The sequence below is a fragment of the Doryrhamphus excisus genome, linkage group LG4 (assembly GCF_037039965.1).
Source record: "Doryrhamphus excisus strain RoL-2023G ecotype Guam linkage group LG4, RoL_Dexc_Guam_v1.1, whole genome shotgun sequence".
NCBI classification, from domain to species: Eukaryota; Metazoa; Chordata; class Actinopteri; order Syngnathiformes; family Syngnathidae; genus Doryrhamphus; species Doryrhamphus excisus.
Genome location: NC_136360.1, coordinates 13,494,621 through 13,516,756, shown reverse-complemented (window position 1 = coordinate 13,516,756; position 22,136 = coordinate 13,494,621). Strand labels below are relative to the sequence as shown.

Below are 22,136 nucleotides of genomic sequence, written 5' to 3'. Positions count from 1 at the left end.
GCTTCTAATGTATTTGTATAGTTGTGTTTTTTGTTCTTTTTTCTTTTCTTTTGAAGGTTTACAGTTCTGGTCGTTATCTATCCTGGCGTACAGTTGTGTAATTGTTGCTTTGTACATACACTGTGGATTCAATGTGCCTTTTCTCCATGGCGACAGAATTCCTCTCCAGCTCTGTTAAGGTACAACACCCTCCCTTCCGTGTGTATGAATGTGTGTGTGTGTGTTTTTTTTTTTTTTTTCAATGCTCGTCACCAACCTGAAAAACATGCAAAATACTTCACTGTAAATTTTCAGGACATGTTTTTGGATTGGATTTTCTATCTGAATTGAGACTATTGTACAATGTCCTTGATGTATGAATGTAAAATAAAGGTAATGGATTTCTATGTATCCACACGAGCGGGGACGTCTTTATTTGCGCATTAAAAGCACGGCCCAAACTGCATAAATGCTCACGGCTACATATGGAAGGTGAAAAGAAGTTGGGAAAGACACAAAAACCTCAATCAGTAAAGCAGTGTTCTGTTGTAAGTCAGGTTCAGCATTTCCCCTGTGGACCGTATCTGTGGCGGTCCACAACAAACATGTTAAACACATTCAAGTAATCTTTCGCCGTTTTGAATATTGCGGCTTCACTTTATCATGGTTTTTCCAAACGATAATAAATCATGCTGTTTTGTATCAGTAACAAATTTGCATCTTTAAATAAATAAAATACAATTAACTACATTTTTAAATGTTTTAAAATTACATTTTTCCTCATTCTTGTAATCCTCATTCATACCTTTTCTCATTAAAATATGCTTTTTTCCTCAATAGAGGAAAAAAAACTTATTCTTGTAAAATTCGTTTTTTCCAATTCTACTTAATTTAAAAAAGTAATTTCCCATGTTTTGACTTTACACTTGTAATATAACATTTTCCCCAACCTACTGTAATTTTGTAACAATGACAAATTCATTTTTTTTTTAATAATTTTAACACTGGTTGTTTGTCTATAGGTGCCCTGTGATTGGCTGGCGACCAGTCCAGGGTGTACCCCGCCTCTTGCCCAAAGGCAGCTGGGATAGGCTCCAGCACCCCACCACTGATAAGCAGGATAAGCGGTAGAAAATGAATGAACTTTAACACTGTATTTCAGCCTTATGCTACTAAAATGAGGTTATTTTACTTTATATCACACCATACTCATAAAATTGTGACTTTTTCTTCTTTGTTTCCAGCTATGTGTTTCAATATTTTGATGTTATTCTTGTAAAATTACTATTAAAGCTTCCATTTTTGCTATTTTTCGTTAAATTATATTTTTAGTATGTAGGCAATAACAAAAAAATGTCACTGGCTGCACTTGGGACACCCGTGTTCTTGTTTTCCTTTCATTTTGATTACTATTTTATAATGCATCATGGCCAGTTGTGCAAATAATCCCCCTAACCCACCACACCACAAATAGACTGCAGTCCTGTGGGAAACAATGAAGCACGTACTGTATGACAGTTATTTATAAAAGCCACATATACAGTAGGTGCTATGCGGTTGGATTTATTTATAGATCGGGACTTCACAGCCAAATATAAGTAACTTGTCAAAAAGCATCCCCTGAGGTGTGACATTTTGTATCTTTATTTGCTACAAATGCAGTCATTTACAAAATAAGACCAAAAATAAAGTCACATGACAAAGTGTCTTTTTTTCCTTTAAAAAGGTGAACTAATAAAGTTATGCTTCAACATAACGCTGACAAGTGATGCTTTTCTTTCCCGTGTGAAATAAAATTGGGAATATTTTGTCTAATAATAACAATAATAACAACAAAGAAGTCCTGTGTGGTGGAAACAATAACGATTGAGGAGAAACTACATATTTTTTTGAACCCTCACCCGCCGAGTCATCACTGCTTCTGCTGCATGGCTTCTTTGCGTGCGGCGTCCTGGAGGAGCTGAGTGTCCACCTCGTCGGCGGGCAGCTGCACGTAGCGCACCACCGAGCCGCGGATGAAACAGTTTTTAACGGACAACTGATGGAAAACAGACAAGGGTGTGACGTGAGGTTTCGATGATGTGCATCGCCACATTTTGTTGGGAGAGCGTCACAAAAATACAGTAAAGTATTTTTAATGCCTAGAAATTATTTTTCCCCATACACTCATTTATGCGTGGCGGCCCACCACACATACATTTGGACTGCCACAAATAAATGACGATAAATCTAGCTAATCACGCACGTGCACCACTATTCGTATGTGCTCACTTTATTAGGCACACAATCTTTTGACATCACATTCAAGAGCAGCAGCTAAGGTTTCCACAGATAGTCAGGCTTTTTATTTCACAGTGTAAGCAGCATAAGTTCATCATGCTTATCAGTGTGTTTTTAAAAATAAGCTTAGAGATATAATAACAGCACTAATAAAATATTTACAGTTCAGTATAATACTGTATAAACTGTTTTGTCGTGAGCTTGCGCGTGCTGTGTCATGATAACATACCATGTGTGGATATTTCTCTGGGTCTGTCACGCTAATGTCTGTGAGCTTGATGTTCAGGTACTGAAACAGAGAGAAAAAAAACATTCTTAGTCCAACGCTTGCTGTGTTGTTGGCACAACGGTCATTTACTGCAGCAAATCACCACCAAAGTCTCTAAAAATATCGGCATTAACAGCTGTGGCTTTGGAAAACCTGATGTATTTTCTTATTAACGCCACAAGATGGCAGCGTTTTGAAGTATCACCAGTGGTCAGCATCCAGCGGCTGTATCTAGCCCTGTATGCACTATAAAATGTTGCCACTCAGCTGTTGGCGTTACCCTTACATCTGCATTAGGCTGTCAGTGGACTGGAGTTTTGAGTAGCCACGTATAATTAAAACAATGTTAATAATAAAAGACATCATACCTGGTCAACTGAATGAAGAGTTCCACATATGCTGAAAAAGTAGAGACAAACGAGAGGTAGTACAGTACTAGCTTGTAAGCAAAATGCAGCACGTGCAGTGATCAACATTAAAAAGGTGTTAGCTTCAATAGCCGTCAGTGACTCACAAAGTGAATTATCATTTTAAAAGCCAGGATAAGTGCCACGACATGTATAAGTAAGGCTCACCTCAGGTCGTTCTTTAGCTCCACCACCACATCTTTGCCCACCAGGGACTTGAAGAACGAGTAGAAAAGCTGAAATTGAAAACGACAGAACAACGTTAGCCTAGCTGCGAGCTAAAGGTGGAAGTCGCGTTTAGCTCGTAAACAAAGCAACACATTAACCTCCGACTAACTTAAAAGTTTAAATTTATATCACAAAGAATATACAACGACAGTCAATTCATTCATTCGTGCTGTTTACTCGCCATTGTTGCTACTCCGGTTTGAGTTTTCCGGCGTTCGGTCTGATGTCAGTGACGCTCTCGTGACGTCATTTACACGCGACATAATATGGATTGGGCTGAGCGATCCAATGATACTAGCTTGATGATAGACGTCTCACCGAGCGCTGAGCCGTACGAGCTTGGTAAATGTACTTACTTCCATAAAATAAATTTAAATTAATTTCGTTTTTTACACACACACGCACACACTAATATACTAATATACCAAATACATTGTGTTACTGTGTTTATTTTATTTGTATTTATTTTATTTTTAAATATTTTTTTCACACAATTGTATGTCATAAATAATCATTGTGTCATTTTCTTGATTTTGTTACATTGCCTTATACTGAATTCATATATTGCTCAATTGTTCACAAATATTGTTGAGTAAATATATTTTTATTGAAGATCCTTGTCGTGTGTTATATGCTGATTATTATAACAACAATGAGCTAAAAAACCAAGCAAGTAAACAGTATCGGTATCATCTCGGGAATACTGGTCCTGTATTTTTGTATCGAATCGGTATCAAAACTTGGCCTACAGGACTGTATTAATTGTACTGCCCAACCCTACTCTGTAGGCATGTTGATCAAAATGTCCACAAGAGGGCGACAGAGATGCTTGACGCTGCTGTGTGATGAGTTTGGTGCTCTCAGTAAAACGACACTGTGAATCAGACTGCTGTATTGAATAATGATCTGCAATTTTCAATTTGTTGATAAGCTCACTGTGACTTTATAATCAACCGTAACTCGTGATTGGCTCCTGTCAAATGCAGATGTGGCTTATAAACCTGTTTTTGTCTTCTAAATGTAATGGTTGCAGATTATTAAGTTTATAAGCCAATGGGCTTATACCCTGGAAAGTCCTCGATTGTTGCATTTTTTTAAAATGTTCCAAATATTAAAATTTTCTTCAGTAATTGTTTTATTTATTTTCTTCTTATAATATTATGACTTTATCCCCATAATATTTTCACATTTCTTCCAACCCAAATTATACAAGAATTGCAACTTTGTTTTGTTTCTTATATTTAAAAAAAAACACAATTTGAATATCAATTTGAAAATCTACGGTACTAAAATGAAACTATTTTCTCTCATAATATTACTTTATTTTTGTAAAATTACCACAACTTTTTCTCTTCATATTTTAACTTTATTCTTGTAGAATTGCAGCTGTTTTCTTCCAACTATTTCAACTTTCTACTGGACTTTTGATTGGCTTGTGATTTGAAAAGGATCCAAACAAAGTGATTTGAGAACTATAGGTGGTCTCCCTTACGGTCCTTTTGGGACTGAGTCAATCCGGGCCTCGCTGGTGCTTGCTGCTTGCCGGGGAGTTCTGAGATGTCCCTGTAGTCTCTAGGTTTGGGGGCCTGTAGCTCTGGAGGCCCCGGGCGAGCTTTGGCGGGTAGCGGCGGCCGGCTGGTCGGCATGCAGCCCTGCGAGCGCGACGGCACCACAGGTTTCTTGTACTGCGCCACGGCAGCCGGGAGAGCCGGTTTGGACTCGGAGCAGGTGAAGGAGCGGCTGCGAGGGGTAGGCACCGGGGGGCCCTCTGGCAGCTTGTGTCCAAACATGGGGTCCGGGGGCATAAGGTGGTTCTTCTGTATGGCTTCCTGATCCTTGCCTTGGATTGGAGATGTCCGCGTGGATCCGTAAAGCGGATTGTCAAACATCTCTGACGCCTCCACATCCCTAAGGGACACAATCACGGGTTTCACCATGTGGTACGTCTCGGTACCCTTAATCGTATCACTTCTCACTTCTCACATACATAAGGATTATAATCATGATCAACATGGACAATTCATTCATTCATTTATTTTCTACCGCTTTTTCCTCACGAGGGTCGCGGGGGTGCTGGAGCCTATCCCAGCTGTCTTTGGGCGAGAGGCACGGTACACCCTGGACTGGTCGCCAGCCAATCACAGGGCACATATAGACAAACAACCATTCACACTCACATTTATACCTATGGACTATGGACAATTTGGAGTCGCCAATTAACCTAGCATGTTTTTTGGAATGTGGGAGGAAACCGGAGAAAACCCACGCTTGCAAACTCCACACAGAGATGGCCGAGGGTGGAATTGAACCCAGGTCTCCTAGCTGTGAGGTCAGCGCTCTAACCACTAGACCGCCATGCCGCCATGGACAATTCAACGATATCAAAACATTTGAAGTAAAAAGAATCTGTATCGGCAATACTGGCTTTAGTACCACTTCCACCTACCATTAGGTGGGAACCGGGCTAAAGACTAAATTAGAACTTCCAGGTGGTGACCATCAGCTACTGATGTCGGGATCAAACCGGAGACAGTCACTCACGCTGGTTTTACAGGTTTGCCAGTGGGACTCTTCTTGGAGTCTTTACTGGGCTGCCTGGCGATGGGCAGGGTTTTGGGCGGCAAGCTGTAGCTCCAACCCTTGGCGATCACATTGTCGCTCCTGTAGGACACTTCCATGTAACTTGGGTTGGATATGTCATGCGCTTGGCCAGCCGACGTCCTGTTCGGCAAACAAGACAAATAAGTCACAGGAGCTGTGAGGAACGTGAATGAAGCAGCAAAAACAAACGTCTCACTTGTTAGGCTCCCCGCTTTTGCCCTTTGCGTCATCTCTCTCCACTTTGATGAAGTCTGGAAGAAAACAGGAAGTGATGAACGCTTGAGGCATTCACAGCTGAGGACAATATCCAATAAAAGATGATACTGACCGTATAACTTCTCAGTGGGTTTGCCTTCTGAGGTGTGCAGTTGAATGCCGCCGGTCAAGACGCCCGTGTTCTCGCCGTGGTGCGTAAGCGCTACCTGGAACTCGGTGTAGCAGAACTGGGCAGCTCGCAGTGCGACACAACCCTCTCCTAGCAGAAGCACAAATGAGGGACTTTGATGTTTTCTGCTCTTTTTGTAGATGCTGCGTCTTCACGGTCTTTACCGTACGACTCGTCCGAATCCGTGGACTTCACACAGATGAGGATGTGTTGGTCCAAAAGGTACTCAGCGTCCGAGATGATTGGAGTGAGCTTGAAAACACAAACAAACCTTACAAGTCACTGTTACTTAGTAATGTGTGGTAGATTACAGTATGTACTTAGGTAGGTACGATTGGTTGATGCAGTAGATGACAGTAAATACTTATGTACTGTATGTGTGGTATATACTTCTACTAGGTGCTTAGGTAATGGAGGAACAGTATGGTTGGTAGTCGGGTAGGTGCGGTAGATTACAGTATAGATACTTATGTATGTACGGCAGATACTTAGGTCGGTACAGTCGGCAGAGAGGTAGGTGCGGTAGATTACTGTAGATACTTATGTACTGTAGGTATGGTAGATACTATTGTAACACTAGGTACTTGGATATGGTTGGTAGATACAGAGGGTTACCGTGAATATCTATGTAGGTGAGGTAGATACTGGTACTAGGTACTTAGGTAGGTACGGTCGGCAAATAGGTAGGTACGGTGATGCTTAGGAAGGTACAGTCGGTAAATAGGCAGGGGTGACAGATTACAGCAGATACTTAGGTGGGTAGTTAATACTTAGGTAGATACAATTAATAAGTAGGTAGATGCAGTGGATTACAGTAAATACTTATGTATGGGTACGGTAGATACTAGTGCTGGGTACTTACTGTAGGTAAGAACAATGGGCAGATACATAGATGTGGAAAATAAGAGTAGATAGGTAAGATAGGATACAATAGATTACAGTAGATACTTATGTATATACTTGGGTAGATACCTAGGTTGATGGTGTAGAGTACAGTACATACTTAGGTAGATACTTAGGTAGGCACAGAAGATTACAGTAGATACTTAGAGAGGTATGGTTAGGTACGGTAGGTAGGGCAAGTAGATATTTAAGTAGTTGTTGATACTTTGTTATTGTAGACACTAGATACAGTACTGGGTAGAGCAGGTATGGTAGATACTACTTGGGTATACCTGTGTATGGTAGGTACAACTGAAAGATAGATATTACAGTAGGATCTTACCTGGACTTGGGTGCCAAACCAAACTTTGATGGAGCCGTCCGAGTGTTCCGTGTTCTCACCTTCACATGTCCTAACAGTTTCTGGAGGAGTTTTATGAAATATTTAATTTGACAAGTGCCTCCAAAGTTGTGGAAAACTTTTTTTCAAGGTTAAGGTATACACAAGAGTATGTAAAAACGCTAAAAACTACTCTAGACTTAAGATTGTTTTGTTGTTTTTGCGTTGGTGAACTTATTTTGACACAAGTTAAAACGATGCTGCTAACAAACATAATTGAAGCCAGGAACAGAGCATTTCAATGAAGCTTATTTCCAGTGGGAACATTGGTTTCCAAATACAAATAAGCCTCCTGCAATGGATCCTCTTGGACTTTAGATGTTCCACTTCCACTGTTTGCTTACTTTCCAAGCAGCTGGAGTGGTATTCTATGAAGAACTTGGTCTTTGACTTCGTCAGCAGGGTGGCCTTACAGTTCATGATCTGTATGCCGCCTTGAGGCGCATTGTCTGGATCTGCGCGTTGAGGGACAGGAAACGAATGAATCAGCAGGTTTGTTGTTGAAGGTGTGCAGTATGTGGTGACGTAGCGAATCTACCTCGCTTGGAGACAAACTGCGAGGCTACTCCTACTTCGAATGAGGCAAACACAGGTGAGTGGTCACTTGTCATGATGTCGTTAGTGCACCCTGTCAGTGGAGAATAGATTTTTTTCATCATTTATTTCCATTTTTTTTTTCAACCTTCCACATAGGGTACTTGACTAGAAGGTGCATGCAAATGTAAAAAGTAGAGCAAAAAACAAAAAAAACAGAACAGGAAGAGGAAATGACTCACCATACGCCTGGCAGACGACATGGACCAGAGGGTAGGACTTCCACAGGATGCGATCGCACCATGATGGCAAATTATATTTAGTCTGCAACATTTCATCATACCGCAGTCCATAGTTATTGTCACTTCAGATTTCATGTTGCCTTTGACGATTGTCAACATAAGCGGGACCGACACATGTACAAGTGCTTCCTGTTGGCTTAAACGGGGCACTGGGAAGAGGGGGATGGTTGGGTGAAGACATCTGACAAAACACAAGCATACCCCGGTGGCTTTGGCCTTTGTGTAGGCGTACTTGTCACGCGTGTAGCGTTCAAAGCGGTACGTCGGCGCAAATGTGATCTCCTCCTCGGCTGCAATTCAAAACATTACAGAGACAATATTTGGAATAGTTGAGGTCATACATGAGCAAAGCCTGCCGTGTTCGAGCGTACCAAAGTGCAAGAAGACCTTTTGGTCATTCCTCTCCATGGTGAGCTGGTCTCTGCAGAGGAGTTCCTGGTACTGCTGCTGCTTGATCTTTGACACAATGTACTCAGCTTCCTTATGTGGGGGGATGTGTTGTAAATACTTTTCTACTGCAAAGCGGTATCGGTACAATACTTGGCACTTTACCGTATTTGGCAAGTCAAGGCGGTAGTTGAGGTCACCCAGCCAGAAGAGGTGTGTGAAGCGGTGGGTGATGTCGAATGGATTCACCTTCTTATCACCAAGATTCAAAAACCGCAAAATATTCAAGTAGTTTTGGTTACGCCTGCCCAGACAAGAAATGTACGACAGGTTAGATCTCAGAAAATAGCAGTTATAGTTTGACTTTTAAACATCCCATTTCGGACCCCAATGGTATTATACGGTATACCAGAGCTTCTCATCATGTGGCTGCAGAACATTTTTTATTTTGGCAAAATGTACTGAGTGCCCTCTAGACATGTAATAACATGTAATAACCTTTACTAGTACTATTAACAACGGTACTACGTCAACTTGATGATATCAGAACAGGACATGTCCTCCCCACCTGAGTTTCTTCTCACTTCCTGAAGTCAAGTGACTGTTGACAAATCCGAAGGATGTTCCGTTGAACATGAAAGACACGCCCACCGCTCCCTTATTTCCTGAAAAATCAAACTTATCGTCAGCACTCATGCACATCAAGGTTTGTGTCGAGTGCAGCCTTGTACCCAAAGTGTTCGCTATCCCCGTTTTGACGCTGTCGGAGAAAACGTGAGAGATCCTGTTTTCATGCTCGGGCTTGGCGAGCACCACAATCCTGGTGTTCCACAGCGTGTGGATGGCGACCTGATAAAGGGTGGGAAAACTTTAGGAGTGATGCGCGGGAAGCGGAGAAACACCTGGAATGTCAGTTTGCTGACTTGTTTGAAGCTGATGTTTGTGATGTTCCTCAAGACGCTCTTCACCGTGTCCACCCACTCCCTCTCGCCCAGAGGGTCCTCCTGGGTGCCGATGACATAAATATCATGCGGGATGTGATCGGCTGTGTCATCCTGTGTCTTGCCTTGGCCTTTGCACTGGAACCAGGAGTTTGTGTTGTGGGGGGGGCTAGCGTTTCCTGCAAGTTCAGGGAAAAAATCCTGCATGATTTGTGGATTTGATTCTGGTGAGAGTTGGATATTCCTACCCATGTTCCAGGTGCCGACAAACACCGTGATCATGTCCGGTTCAGGTTTTTCCGAGTGTTTGTTCTTCATTTGTTGAAGGAGCTGACAGAAGCCTTCCCTTTTCTGGTATGACGCAGAAGAAGAACATTAAAATTAATTTAAAAAATAAAGCTTCTAAAATGCAAGTCACAGGAATGGCCACCTTTGCATTGTCAAAGACAAACTCCTTGCGCAAAATCTTCTCTTTCTCGGTTTCCACCACAATGACAAGCTTGGCCTGCATTTTCTGGGATTTCACCAGCTGCCTGACTATGGGGGGATCACAGCAAAAAAATGTTTCAGACAACCAAACAATACCCAAACAAAGCAATCACGACTTGCTGACTCAGTCTCTGTCAAGATTGGATAGTGATTCTTTTACAGTTGGGATACTACAGGCAGATTCCGGCCAGGGAATCATTTTTATTATGTGTGTGTGTGTGCATGGTTTATTTGTTCAAATAACACACAGAGAACGATGAACAAGTCCGCATCTTTCTCCTTTCTTCCTCCTTATAAGCAACAATGAGCCCTGCACTGATGAGGTGTTCAAGTACACTGAATATTTCTGCTAAGTCTTTTTTTTTTTTATTGAATACGGCTGCAAAAATATAGGTCTAGATAAAACATAGAACTTGGATAACGGGGGTGTGAAACAAGTACAAAGGGATAGTCTGTAACAATTAACTTATATGTATTTTGCGTTTTTTTTCTGCATGTAAAACGATAATCATTCTCTATAATACATGGTGTTTGTTTCGATTTTTGGGGATCTGGAAAAGATTAATTGGATTTTACAAAAGCCAAGGTATCCCATCATAAATTAATTTCTGCAAAGTAGAATTCCTTATTTTGAAATAAGATATTTTTATAGTTACAGCATAGAAAACCTGTCTACGAACTTGTAAATGCAATTTTTAACATTAATAGAGCCCTCGAAAGAAGAAATAACACCCCTATATTCACAATTACACCTGTATTACTTAATATGGTAGACATTATTAAGAGAAAATAAGCCATTTAAGATTTGCGCTCCTGTATGTAAACGTGTTCTGTTGCTAGGGCAGCTGAGTGGGGGCCAAAAGGCAAATGACGCAGGAGGTTCAGAGTTGATGTTACAGCCAAAACAGTAGCTCGTGTTAGGGATTATTATGATTGCTGTGACCTGCCATAAAAGCCTGATGTTTTTGTAGTAAAGTCTGGTGCTTGTGTGTCTCACACAACATTACAATAGCATTACTGTAGAATACTACATATCACTACATATTATCACATCTTTGAATGCATCTTCTGAATGCCTTTTATTTGTATTTTTACTTCATTTAGCCATTTATATGCATGAAAAAGCAAAATGTAGACAAAAAAAAAAGTAAAACTTATATGCAATTTTGTTACTGATAATGGGTGTATATATTTTTTGAAAGGAATGTTTGTTTGTTTTTCTCTGCATTTTCCTGATTACGGAGTCGCCACAGCAGATCCTTTGATCTGCATACTGATTTTGGCTTGATCACTTTATATTCCGGATGCCCTTCCTGATGAATACCGATGATGTGGAGATTTGAAACCGGGGCGTTTGCTCTGAAGTCCACGCTAACCAATACACCACGGCGGCTCTAGAATGAAGCTGCAAAATCCAAAGTGCAAGTGGTGAGGGATTACAGTATTATCATATTAGCATGCTAACGCCACTCTGGCAATTTGGAATTAGAGATTCCCTGACCACAACCTGGAGAATATGCAAAGCAACGCCTCTTCAAATTGGATTTTGCAATTGTAAAGTGACCCTGGGTTGGATATTTGGTCCAAAACTGGGAATCAAGTCAATGAAGTTCAAGTGGATCCCGAAGGAGTACTTACTTTTATTGTGTACAAAGTATTTGTCATCGGGCCCGTCCTTTAACTTCTTGAAGTGGAGTTTACCGCCCTCAACGTCCACTTTCATAAACATCTTTGTAGGAATTCCAAGAGATTCTTGCTTGACCTTCCATGTGAGACATAATCCAAATGAACGACACGATGGCCAGCGCTTTTATTTTTTAAAAGGTTACCTCAAAGACAACAGGTGGGATGAGGGACTTTCTGTGGCCTCCGTCATAGCCCACAGATTCAAATACAGCGTTTTTAGCCTGAAAGGAGAGTAGGGATCCATGAGCTGACGGCCTGCTGTTTGCTCAGTTCCAACCTACCTTATCCTCTATGGAGTAGAGAAGTTTGGTCAGTTGCTCAAGCCTGAAGGACACGGGGTGGCCAAGATCTGCAGAAATCTGGAAAAAGAATCACCCTTTGATGAGTTTTCCTTCTGAATTGAGCAGCAAACGAAGAATCCAGCATGCCACCCACTTGTTTTGGATGCGGTCCAATCCCTGGTGAGAGCTGTTGGTCCAACGTTCTCTGGCAAGCCTCCAGAGCTGGTAGGACGCGGGAAATTTCACTACCTCACCAAAAAGGATGAAGACGTCCTGATTATTTGCTGGTACGTGACATGATGCATGGATTATCTGCTGTTGGTCGCTTAGAATACCCGTTTAGATTCTTGCAGATTGCCATGGTGAGCTTCTTGAGACCAGGGAGGCTGAGGTTCCCGTTCTGTGCTTGTTCAGCATCCAGACAAATCGTGGTCCTGAAGTAGTCCAGAATGAGCACTTGCTGCTCTTCCGCTATCCTGAAATGTATCACATGTAATCCCGTGAGTAAGGACGGCCTCATGCATGGTGGATCATTGAGAACTCAGCTGGTGCTTCAGGTTAAGCATACATGGACATGTCCATGTGCTGCAGCCTCATGAGGAAGGTATCTGACAGGCCCTCTTTCACCTCGATGGCGGGGAGGTTTCTCGGCGGAAGCTGTGGTGGAGGATTCTTGGATTCTGGAGGACAAATCACGTTTAGAGTGAGAGAGTATTAGTAAACATTAAAGGTGTTTTACCTGGTTCCTCCTCTGGCTCTTCTTCCCGTTGTACGGCATACTGCAGGTGCGTGACAAGGCCCATGTTGGGGTTGTGGTATGCCTCCACCAGTTCCGGCAGCATGGAGAAGAACCTGATAGGAACTCCCTCTGATGCCTGCAGAGAAGAGTATTATGTTTTGTCTTTCTTGGACTTCTGCATTGTCAACGACCGAACCATCCATTTTCTTCCACCTATCCGGGTCAAGTTGGTCAAATTCATCGGACTACCCTAATCTCTTGCCACTTCCCCTAGTTCCATTGGCAGGATGGAAGGGACCTCCTATCAACTGCTTGGAACACCACTCCAGTGACACCTCAGATTTCTCCTTTCTTGTGGAGAAACAACAGTTCTACTTTGAATCTCTTCCAGATGAAGGTTAAGCATTCATTCTGGGTGTTTGGATCTGCAATCCCGAACCTAGAACCGATATCAACCGATTATTTTTGAGAGCTTTGGAGAGCTTTGTCCTCAGGTTCAGCTCTTTTCACCATGACAGTCCGATCACTCTGCCGACGTCAGGATGCGACTTACTCTTCCAATCCAGCCAGAGCTCCATTTAAGGCAGAACATTTTCCTAAAGACTACTTCATTCAGGATTGTCTACTTGTCTTCCTCCAGGTTATGGTCTTCAGTTTCACCTGGTCTCATTAGTCCAGCTCTACTCCTCAGCCACTCTGGTACTTCCCGTGTTCTACCCGGCGTTTCACTTCTGTCTGGTAAGATCCAGTCTGTCCATGCCATCTCTACTGCCAATTGTCAACAACCCAGTCAATGAGCCTCCTGGAGTCTCCACTAGGTGTTTATTGGACAGTCACGAGTCAACACAAAACAAGTACATTAATTGACTTGACCAAACCCACCTGGACTGAGAGCTTCTTGTCCTCATTTGACAGGATTCTATATGTGTACACACATTTCTGGAATCTGTGGTTAACATGGCAAAGATTTGCATTATTTGACACACTCCCTGTTTGCTGAAGTACAATGTGAAGGTTATTGAAGTACTTACAAAACACACAAAGCAAACGCTCCTTGTATGGACTCGCTGTCACGAATGAGGAAGCTTCCATCTCTGCCTGCTTTGGAGAGTAGATCCTCTGTCTTGGATCGAGTTATATTGCCGTGGCACCAAGCCTGGCAACTCTGCATCCTGTCCGGCAGCGAAGACCTCAAGAGTTTTGCATCTACTCTTCAACTAGTGTCACATTTACTGACGATTTTTTTGTTCATCTTTCACAAGTCCAGTCTTTCATTCTCACTTCCTCATTTGAACAGAGAGGAGGGCCTCCGATGTGCCGGATATATCACAGATCCAGCTGTCGATGAATATGCAGGCTTGAACTTCATTCTCATCAGCTTAATAATGTTTTCTCATTATTTGCATTTACATGTACTACTTCTGCCCGGTGAACAATTTGTCCATATGGAACCAGAGGCTCAGAAAAAAGGGAAGTACCACATTGCAAATAAACAAATGACTCATTGAATAAATATAATACCTTAGCAGTCATTTCATTGGATGTGTCCCTGCACCGTCAATCTCAACCTTTCTGATGTTACATTAAAGTAAACTGTGGTCCGACTCCCACGAAACGACATGACAAGCATTGAAGTAAGAACCAGGAAGCACACACTTACAGCGGCTTGCCATTTTCGTGCAATGGACAGGAAATGTTGCAGAAATAGGAGGAAAATAGAAACCACAACACAGGTCATGTGACTCAAAAAGAGATGTGCGAGTGTCAAGCGTCAGGCTTTAAATAGCTTTGTCACTTTCACAGTAACTGTGATATAGTGACTCACATATGTCATCATTGTTCTTTATTGTTACTGACTTTACCTTTCATGATTAAAGAGAATAAGCACGGCTCTCACTTTTGCCATGGTCATGAAAACAGTACGTTTATTGTTGTTGCCAAGGGCCCACGGTAAAAAATAAGTGTATTAGTTGTCATGCAGAAGTGCAATACCATACAAACGTAACAAAAAAGTACATGCAATTATTATACAGTATGTACAATGAGGATTTGTCAAGCACAAAATAATACTGGTGATACATACAGTCTGATATATACAAGTACACTTAATAATACTTATTCTAGCTGTGATGTACATTTAGCTAGATGCTAACAAGCTAATATGCGCATGTAACATTGGTGATTTACCTTTGTTGCCAGGCAGAAGTTCAAAACAGACCCTTCATCCAATCAGATTTCAGCCCCGCGTTGAAGGGCAGGAGAATGATTCTGATTGGCCTGTCAGTGAGCAGAATTAGCAAACGCAAGCTAGCAGTGCAAGGTTAAAATGCATGTATAGTGATTTACTGGCTGTTTTTATTCCATTAAATGCTAATGGAAAGCTAAAATACAAAAGCAGACCGCACTGTTAGCATCAATATAGTCTCAATACAAACAACAAAACAGAGCAGCCTTTTAGGTGAGTATATATTTCATTTCACCTTCATTTTTACTTAATATTGTAGTATCTGCTGGAAATACTGTATAGCTACACAGTGTTTGATTTTTTCAATGATGATGATGTCTGTCATGTAAATTATATTGACGTTAAAATGGCAGCAATTATTCTAGTGCTTGTGCTTAAAAAGCATCAAGATTAGAAAAGCAGACCCATAGTAATTGTCAGAAGTCACACAAGACAAGTAAGTCTCGAGTCAAGTCTAAAGTAAGGACTTGAAAGTCCAAGTCGTGTCAAGTCCGAAGTCCAAAGTCATAGGCTTGAAATTTGAGTCCTTAGAAGTCTGTTTAGTGTGACAAGATACACCATAGAAGAAGCTAGCATTCAGCATTTATGTAATCCACACATTGGTTGTTTGGTCTTAAACGTAATTGGTTACTTATTTAACCCCACACGTTCACCAAAATTTTCAAGTACCTTTCAGGTCATCAGACTTAAGTCCAAGTCGAGTTGCAAGTCCTTGATGATATTGACAAAGTTCTCTAAAAAAATCAGAATTGTGACTTGGTTCTGACTGGAGTTCAAGTCTCATGACTCCAGTCTACACCTCTGGTACTTTGAGCCCTAAAGGTGTAAAATCAGTGTTAGCACCTTGGGGCAACCATTTCTTTCCAGGCAGGTATTTGGCCTGAAAAAAACTAATTTCCAACTTTGCTGTGGCTTTTTTTTTTGTTTTTAGGCATGAAACGAAGCAACTAAGGTAAGGTAACACGGTGAACTAGTACAGTATACGTGGATTGAGACAATAACAGTAAGCAAAAACAAAAAAAATCACAAAATATTCCACTATAATAAAGCATTTTGGCGGTCATTACTGCATGAAAGCTCTCCCCACACAGCCAATTAAAAGTCAGTCATTTTCTGAGCTGCGGTTCTGTATGAAAAGCAACACCGAATGGGAATGGTTGAAATCTACAGGCAAATTTGCCGCTTTTAGAGGGCAAGAGGGCGGCTGTGGAAAAGGTAATATTTACTAAGCTGCATCAGGAGTTTGCTGGGGTTCTGTGTGAAAGGCACAGGTGGATAAATGTTCAGCCTTTTGGATCAGGCTAAGGCATCATCGTGAACAACCGGTTCCTGTTTGAAACACATGTAGGTGCATCGCAAAGCATCGTGCCAACCCTGGAGATTCCCCAAGTTCAAAATTCCGATTTGGCACTCAGAGAACTCTCATGGGTTCCTTTCAAATCCCCGCTGGTGGCCCCCGACGCTGCTCCCTTGTCTTTGCAAAACAGTCGCATCAGAGTCCCTCGAAATTTCTCGGCCCCGAACAGGTAGATGAGCGGGTCCATGGCGCCGTTGAGGCAGGTGAAGAGAGAAGTGAGGCGGTTGGCCAGACTGAGGCCTCTGCGGGTCTGACAGGACACGTCCGGGTGGCTGTAGCCCAGGATGAAGGTGGCCCGGCTCACGTGATAGGGCAGGAAGCACACTACGTAAATGAGCATGACCAGGCCGATGGTGCGTAGCGCCCTCAGCTTGAGCGTGGGTTCTAACCTGGAGCCCTGGTGAAGACTGCGGATGATGAGCAGGTAGCAAGACAGCGTGGCCAGGAAGGGCGGCGTGAAAGCCACGGCTAGCGAGATGAGCGCGTTACGAGACGCTTTCTCTCGGTAAAGCTGCAAACACACCGTGGTGCCGTCCACCTCTGCCGTCTGGTGCGTCACCAGCAGGGGCGCCATGGAGATGGTGACAAGCGCCCAAAGGCTAAAGCTGATGATGTGCGCGTAGCGAGTGCGGCGAAACTTCAGCGACCTCACGGCATGGACCACCGCCAGGTAGCGGTCCCCCGCCACGCAGGCCAGGAAGTACAAGCTGGCGTACATGTTGACATAAAACAAGAAGCCCGCCAGTCGGCAGGGCACCTCGCCGAAGGGCCAGTGGCCCCCGGTGAGGTGATAGGTGGCCCTCAGGGGCAGGATAACGACATATGACAGGTCGGCCACCGCCAGGTGAGTCAGGAAGATATTGGCGGGAGAAGAAGTGCCGCGCTGGCGGGAGAAGATCCAGAGAGCCAGGCTGTTGCCGTTAAGCGCCAGGAAGAAGATGAGGATGTAGAAGATTCCAAACAGGACGTTCTCTGTCGTCGACTCTGTTGCCGCACAGCTTTGTGATGACTGATTGGTCAACAGGGCTGGCAGCTCCGTGGTTGCCGACTCCATCTTTGTTTCTGAGGGAAAAGAAAGTCTAGTGAACGGCGTATTTTAGCTAGCCATAGTTAGCATTCAGGCAGCAATGTGGCTGACGAGAGGAGACCCCAAACAGCACGGTGTGTGTCACTCTGTAACAATAGGCTCCAGTGTCGCTGGCTCACTTGCTCATCAGTTTCAGACCTCCTGCACACACGCTAGGTAAACAACATTCAAACTTTTTTGGTTTGCCAGCTAACCAAACCTAAGAATCGTATGAATCCCTGCACCTGACACTAAAAAAAAGGCATCCATGAGAACCGACAGTTTTGCCACAAGTTCCCAAAACAGGTTTCCTTTGTGTGTAGGCTACGTAATTAGCACGACATCATAGCAGCGTGACATAGGAAGACACAATGCTAACGTCAACAAGTCACTAAAATGGCTTTGAATCCTTTCACTTCTCTATTTATTTACATTTTGCTCAAAATGGTGGCTAATTGGCCCACTGCACATTCTACAAATAGAATTTACCAACAAAAATAAAACCAAACCCCCCAAAACAAATGAATAGTCAAAATATTGAAGAAAATTATGAGACTAATGTAATATGAGGAAAAATAATATTTAAGTAGCATACAGGGAGTGTGTCAAGTTTGAAATCTTTGAAATGTGTTTTTAAGTCATAATAATAAGAAAAAATACAATAAATCAATTTGGAAAATGTGGTTGTTAAAGTTATGTGACAAGAATAAAGTCAAAATATTATGAGAATAAAATAATAATTGCAAGAACAAATGTAAAAAAAAACAGCAGAAATTGGGGAAAAACAGCTGTAATTTTACAAGAATAAAGTCAAAATGTCAAGTCAAGTCAATATTAAATACAAATAGAATTTAACAAGTAAAAAAAAATGGGAAAAACAGTAATTTCACAGGAATAAAGTCTAAATAATGGGAGCACTTTCTGAAATCTAAAATATACATATATAACGTCTTAGCATCCTTTCATTTTTCATCATCTGGCCCTCACTGGAAAAAGTTAGGACACCCTGAGGTACGCCCTACTTTCTACAAACTAAAGTCTTCAAAAATCCCAGGCTGTAGCTTATAACGATGCGGATTTAATTAACATCAACATCACGTCATGTGACCTTTATCCCGGGTGGATATTACCCAATTGTGTCTTATCTTGTCCCGATCTGGACAAGAAAGTGAATTGTTTCTAAAGAGACTTGAGATAAGTGGAGTAAAGTTTGAAGAAAGCACGTCCTAAAATGGTTCCTACATTCCACATATGTTATCTCGGAGACACACCTCACGTTTAATCATGCCTGGGTGTCCCCTGGGCGTCTCTGACAGGCTGAAGCACCCACGCCTTTTGTTTTATTGTCTTATTTCATTCCTTTTCATCCTTAGACAGCCGTACATCACCGGGGCGGGAACAACAAAGTCTAAAAATAATAAGGAGCGGTTGCTGGCTGGCTTCATCTTAAGTCTGTTGGCAGCTCCAACACGCCGAAGGGAGTGGGGAGACAAGGCCGAGTAGAAAATATGTCATGAAAATGGAAGATGCAGTCGTGCTAATGTTGAACAAAAAGGATTACGTCTCGATCGCAGTCTCAGTCGCAGCTGCGTACACTTGCATAAGGAGCCAGTCGGATGGAGCAGCTGTCATTGTGTGTGTGTGTGTGTGTGTGTGTGTGTACGTTTGTGTGACTTACAATGGGGACGCATCAAGCTGCCAGCATTCAGCAGCACAAACACTGAAAGAACTTATTAGCAGCTGAAAATTAGCATGACATCAGTACGCATCATCGCCACGGGTTGTGTAGTGGTTCACGTAGCTGACTTTGTGGGAATCACACCTTCACAATCAAGGTTTTGCACTACCTGGACTGTGTAAAACAAGTAGTCAGATAAATGTCATGAAATGTAGACAGCGCCCTTTGTAAAGTTTAGTTACAATACAACACTTTGTAATACAAAAACATTCATGTCTCCCTTGCTGCCCATATGGCTTTGTGTTCAGACCCGCCCATCGTCCAGGACCAGTCCACATACCAGCAGGTGGGAACCCCTCCATCCAACTAGCATAACTTGCTAGGGTACGATGCTATCACCATGAGATAACTACATAGCATGTTTAAAATTTGTTTTTAATAAAAAAAAAATTATAATTTATGGTATTTTGTTGCCCATATATTTAATTTCTCATTCTATAAAACGGATTATGCACCTTTTTTTTTTTAATGGAAAGTTAAATTCGAATAAAATAAATGCAGGAAATTTTTTTATACATAAATTAAATTTCTAAATATTTTACGGTCAACCCCCCCAGATATTTAATGAAACATTTTTTTAAAGTTATAAATTTGACCATAAGAAAATACAGTTTAATCTTATTTTAAAATGAAATACAATAACATACTTCTTGTCATTTTTAAAAAAAAAATATTATCATGCATTAATTTTATTATTATTAAACCGCATTTTAAAAAAAATTATATTTTTGGGGAAAAATTACCATAAAAATCTTATTCAAATTTGTTTTTAATTGAAGTCATTTATGGTAACATGTGTACTTACAAATAAGAAATAATAAGAAATGTATAAAAGATGATCATATAATTCATCATAAAGATATAGTTGAATTGTATTAAATTAAAAACAAAATGCATAGTCTTGATGGAGAAAGGAAAGAAAAAAACAAAAGCACGTTTCAGGATGCAATATCAATATGTGATGCTGCTGTATGGACACTGTACATAAGAGACAAACTATGCTATACAATATATGGATGCATATCAACATTTTGTCCTACTCCTATTCATTGTCATGGCAGAAGCTGGAGCCTACCCCAGTTGACTGGACTGGTTGCCCCATCAGTCACAGGGTGATTTAGGAGGGTTTATTTTGCCTCTTGAAAGCCAGCGATGTGAACCACTACAATATAGCCGAGCAGGGTTAGAAATACATGCGGTTTGTCCTGAGTGACTTTTGAGGGGGAGAAAATGGTTGAAAAGACTCACCAGAGATTGCTGAAGGAAAAAAAGTTGGTTGGTGCAGCGGAGCAGAGCAGCACTTGGAGCCTGGAAGACAAGACGGGGGCCCCTGCTAGACAAAGAGCGCGGTCCTCTCACCTCTCCTCTCTCTTTCTCCCTCAAGATGTTCTCTCCAATGAGACTGAAGCTCTTTTTGTGTCTCAACAAATTTGATAACAGGGAGGGAGTCCCGACGGGAGACTTTGGCTTGAACCTTGACCCCACCCTTTCTTCCTCGCCCCCCTCTCTTCAGTGAGCCACTTGTGTGCTCCACAATAGCCCGAGTCAGGGGAAGCGGCTCATGTTAGCGGCGAGGAGAAGAATGGCATGCCTTAGCAAGGGGAGCGCTGCTCTGCTATGACTCCATGGAAACAAGGCCCGGCCCCCCCCCACTCCCCTCCCCGCTGATAGATAGTCTTGTTAATTGACACGTTTATGACTGAAGCCTCAGTGATGATCTCTTCTGCATGGTCCACAGAGAGCCCCTTGCAAGACCAAAACAAGAACGTTGCTGCTGGTGGGAGACGGAGGGGAGGGGGATTTTGGAAGAAACAGAGGTCCTTGTTGGCCCCCCGCCTCCTGGGGGCATTCTCAATTGGAATGCCCAAAATAATCAGTCACATAGCCGTGGGACAGATGTGGAGAGATTGGGGGTGGGGGGGTGGGGTTATAATATTTCTTTTATAGTCCAAGATCACAGATGTCCATGGAGACACATCAGGCCTTTCTCTGTCTTTGCGCGCGCCCCCCCCATATGCAAATGTCTTCTATTGGTGGATATCAATGAGGACACTACACACAACTTCTAATTGGGACAAACCTCCTTACACACACACACACACTTTGTGGGTCTCAGACACTCTGTCTGCCGTGTGCACCCCCCCCCTCGCTCCCCCCCAATCACCAAACCCTTGCGTCCATACAAAAATGGTAGTCCTTAGAGACGTTTTGAAGGACTTTTGACAGTAAGTCAAACCCCCAGTCACTGCCTGCTTTTTATTCCTTTGTGTTGACGTCAAAGAAATGACAACAACATTTTACTGAATGAGCCCAGTGGTTGGCACGCTAGGACAGGAAGCTTTTACAGTAGGCTCAAGTCTGTCAGCCAAGGCCTTCCAGGACAGACTTGGACCTGATGAATTCCCCAAACGTTATCTTCACCCTCTCAAGTCCCAAGATTTGCAAGCTCTTCAATCCTCATGTTAGTTTCCACTGAGCAGTCGAGGAAATAACGCCATGCTTCCGCAGGGTCATCAACTAAACACTGAGTTATTAGTGTTATTAGTTATTAGTGTTATCTGAGTTATTAGAACAACCGTTTCATTCTTCACGTAAAGGCCAAGTTATAAAAGTTATACCTGCTTCATAAGATGCTGTTTGTCAGTGAATACATTTGTCCGTTACATCATATTTTATGCTATATGCATATACAGTGGTATGAAAAAGTTTGGGCACCCCGGGCAATTTTCAAGATGTTCTTTTTCTAAATGACTGGTTGTTGGGATCATCCATTCATTCATTTTCTACCACTTTTTCCTCACAAGGGTCGCGGGGGGTGCTGGAGCCTATCCCAGCTGTCTTCGGGCGAGAGGCGGGGTACACCCTGGACTGGTCGCCAGCCAATCACAGGGCACATATAGACAAACAACCATTCACACTCACATTCATACCTATGGACAAT

General features: G+C 42.3%; 3 protein-coding genes across 5 annotated transcripts; all 3 read right to left on the bottom strand.

Moving 5' to 3' along the window:
* Nucleotides 1-1,497: 1,497 nt before the first annotated feature.
* Nucleotides 1,498-3,474, bottom strand: smx5. Its single transcript, XM_058073437.2, has 5 exons — nucleotides 3,344-3,474; nucleotides 3,103-3,170; nucleotides 2,896-2,926; nucleotides 2,489-2,548; nucleotides 1,498-2,017 (listed from the first exon to the last, which is right to left on the bottom strand). The coding sequence occupies exons 1-5, from the start codon at nucleotides 3,344-3,346 to the stop codon at nucleotides 1,892-1,894; spliced, it is 288 nt and encodes a 95-aa protein (XP_057929420.1). The 5' UTR covers nucleotides 3,347-3,474; the 3' UTR covers nucleotides 1,498-1,891.
* A 336-nt stretch (nucleotides 3,475-3,810) lies between these two features.
* Nucleotides 3,811-14,533, bottom strand: inpp5d (inositol polyphosphate-5-phosphatase D). Of its 3 annotated transcripts, none has more exons than XM_058073548.2 (27): nucleotides 14,450-14,533; nucleotides 13,821-13,961; nucleotides 13,672-13,735; nucleotides 12,790-12,925; nucleotides 12,619-12,730; nucleotides 12,386-12,526; nucleotides 12,205-12,295; nucleotides 12,051-12,128; nucleotides 11,913-11,990; nucleotides 11,722-11,845; nucleotides 10,025-10,131; nucleotides 9,843-9,945; nucleotides 9,577-9,773; nucleotides 9,385-9,502; nucleotides 9,222-9,318; nucleotides 8,819-8,957; nucleotides 8,638-8,746; nucleotides 8,468-8,556; nucleotides 8,207-8,288; nucleotides 7,969-8,058; nucleotides 7,775-7,885; nucleotides 7,374-7,453; nucleotides 6,313-6,400; nucleotides 6,092-6,238; nucleotides 5,960-6,014; nucleotides 5,704-5,883; nucleotides 3,811-5,070 (listed from the first exon to the last, which is right to left on the bottom strand). In XM_058073548.2, exons 2-27 carry the CDS (start codon nucleotides 13,958-13,960, stop codon nucleotides 4,635-4,637), a joined length of 3,192 nt encoding a protein of 1,063 aa, XP_057929531.2. In that variant the 5' UTR covers nucleotide 13,961; nucleotides 14,450-14,533; the 3' UTR covers nucleotides 3,811-4,634. The 3 variants fall into 3 exon arrangements, with proteins under 3 accessions (XP_057929531.2, XP_057929532.2, XP_078646367.1); XM_058073549.2 differs by lacking the exon at nucleotides 14,450-14,533 and adding an exon at nucleotides 14,311-14,443; XM_078790241.1 differs by lacking the exon at nucleotides 14,450-14,533 and having other exon boundaries at nucleotides 3,812-5,070; nucleotides 13,821-13,968.
* A 167-nt stretch (nucleotides 14,534-14,700) lies between these two features.
* On the bottom strand, nucleotides 14,701-20,782 carry gpr17 (G protein-coupled receptor 17). Its single transcript, XM_058073550.2, has 2 exons — nucleotides 20,444-20,782; nucleotides 14,701-17,453 (listed from the first exon to the last, which is right to left on the bottom strand). The coding sequence occupies exon 2, from the start codon at nucleotides 17,443-17,445 to the stop codon at nucleotides 16,426-16,428; it is 1,020 nt and encodes a 339-aa protein (XP_057929533.2). The 5' UTR covers nucleotides 17,446-17,453; nucleotides 20,444-20,782; the 3' UTR covers nucleotides 14,701-16,425.
* Between the last annotated feature and the right edge of the window lie 1,354 nt (nucleotides 20,783-22,136).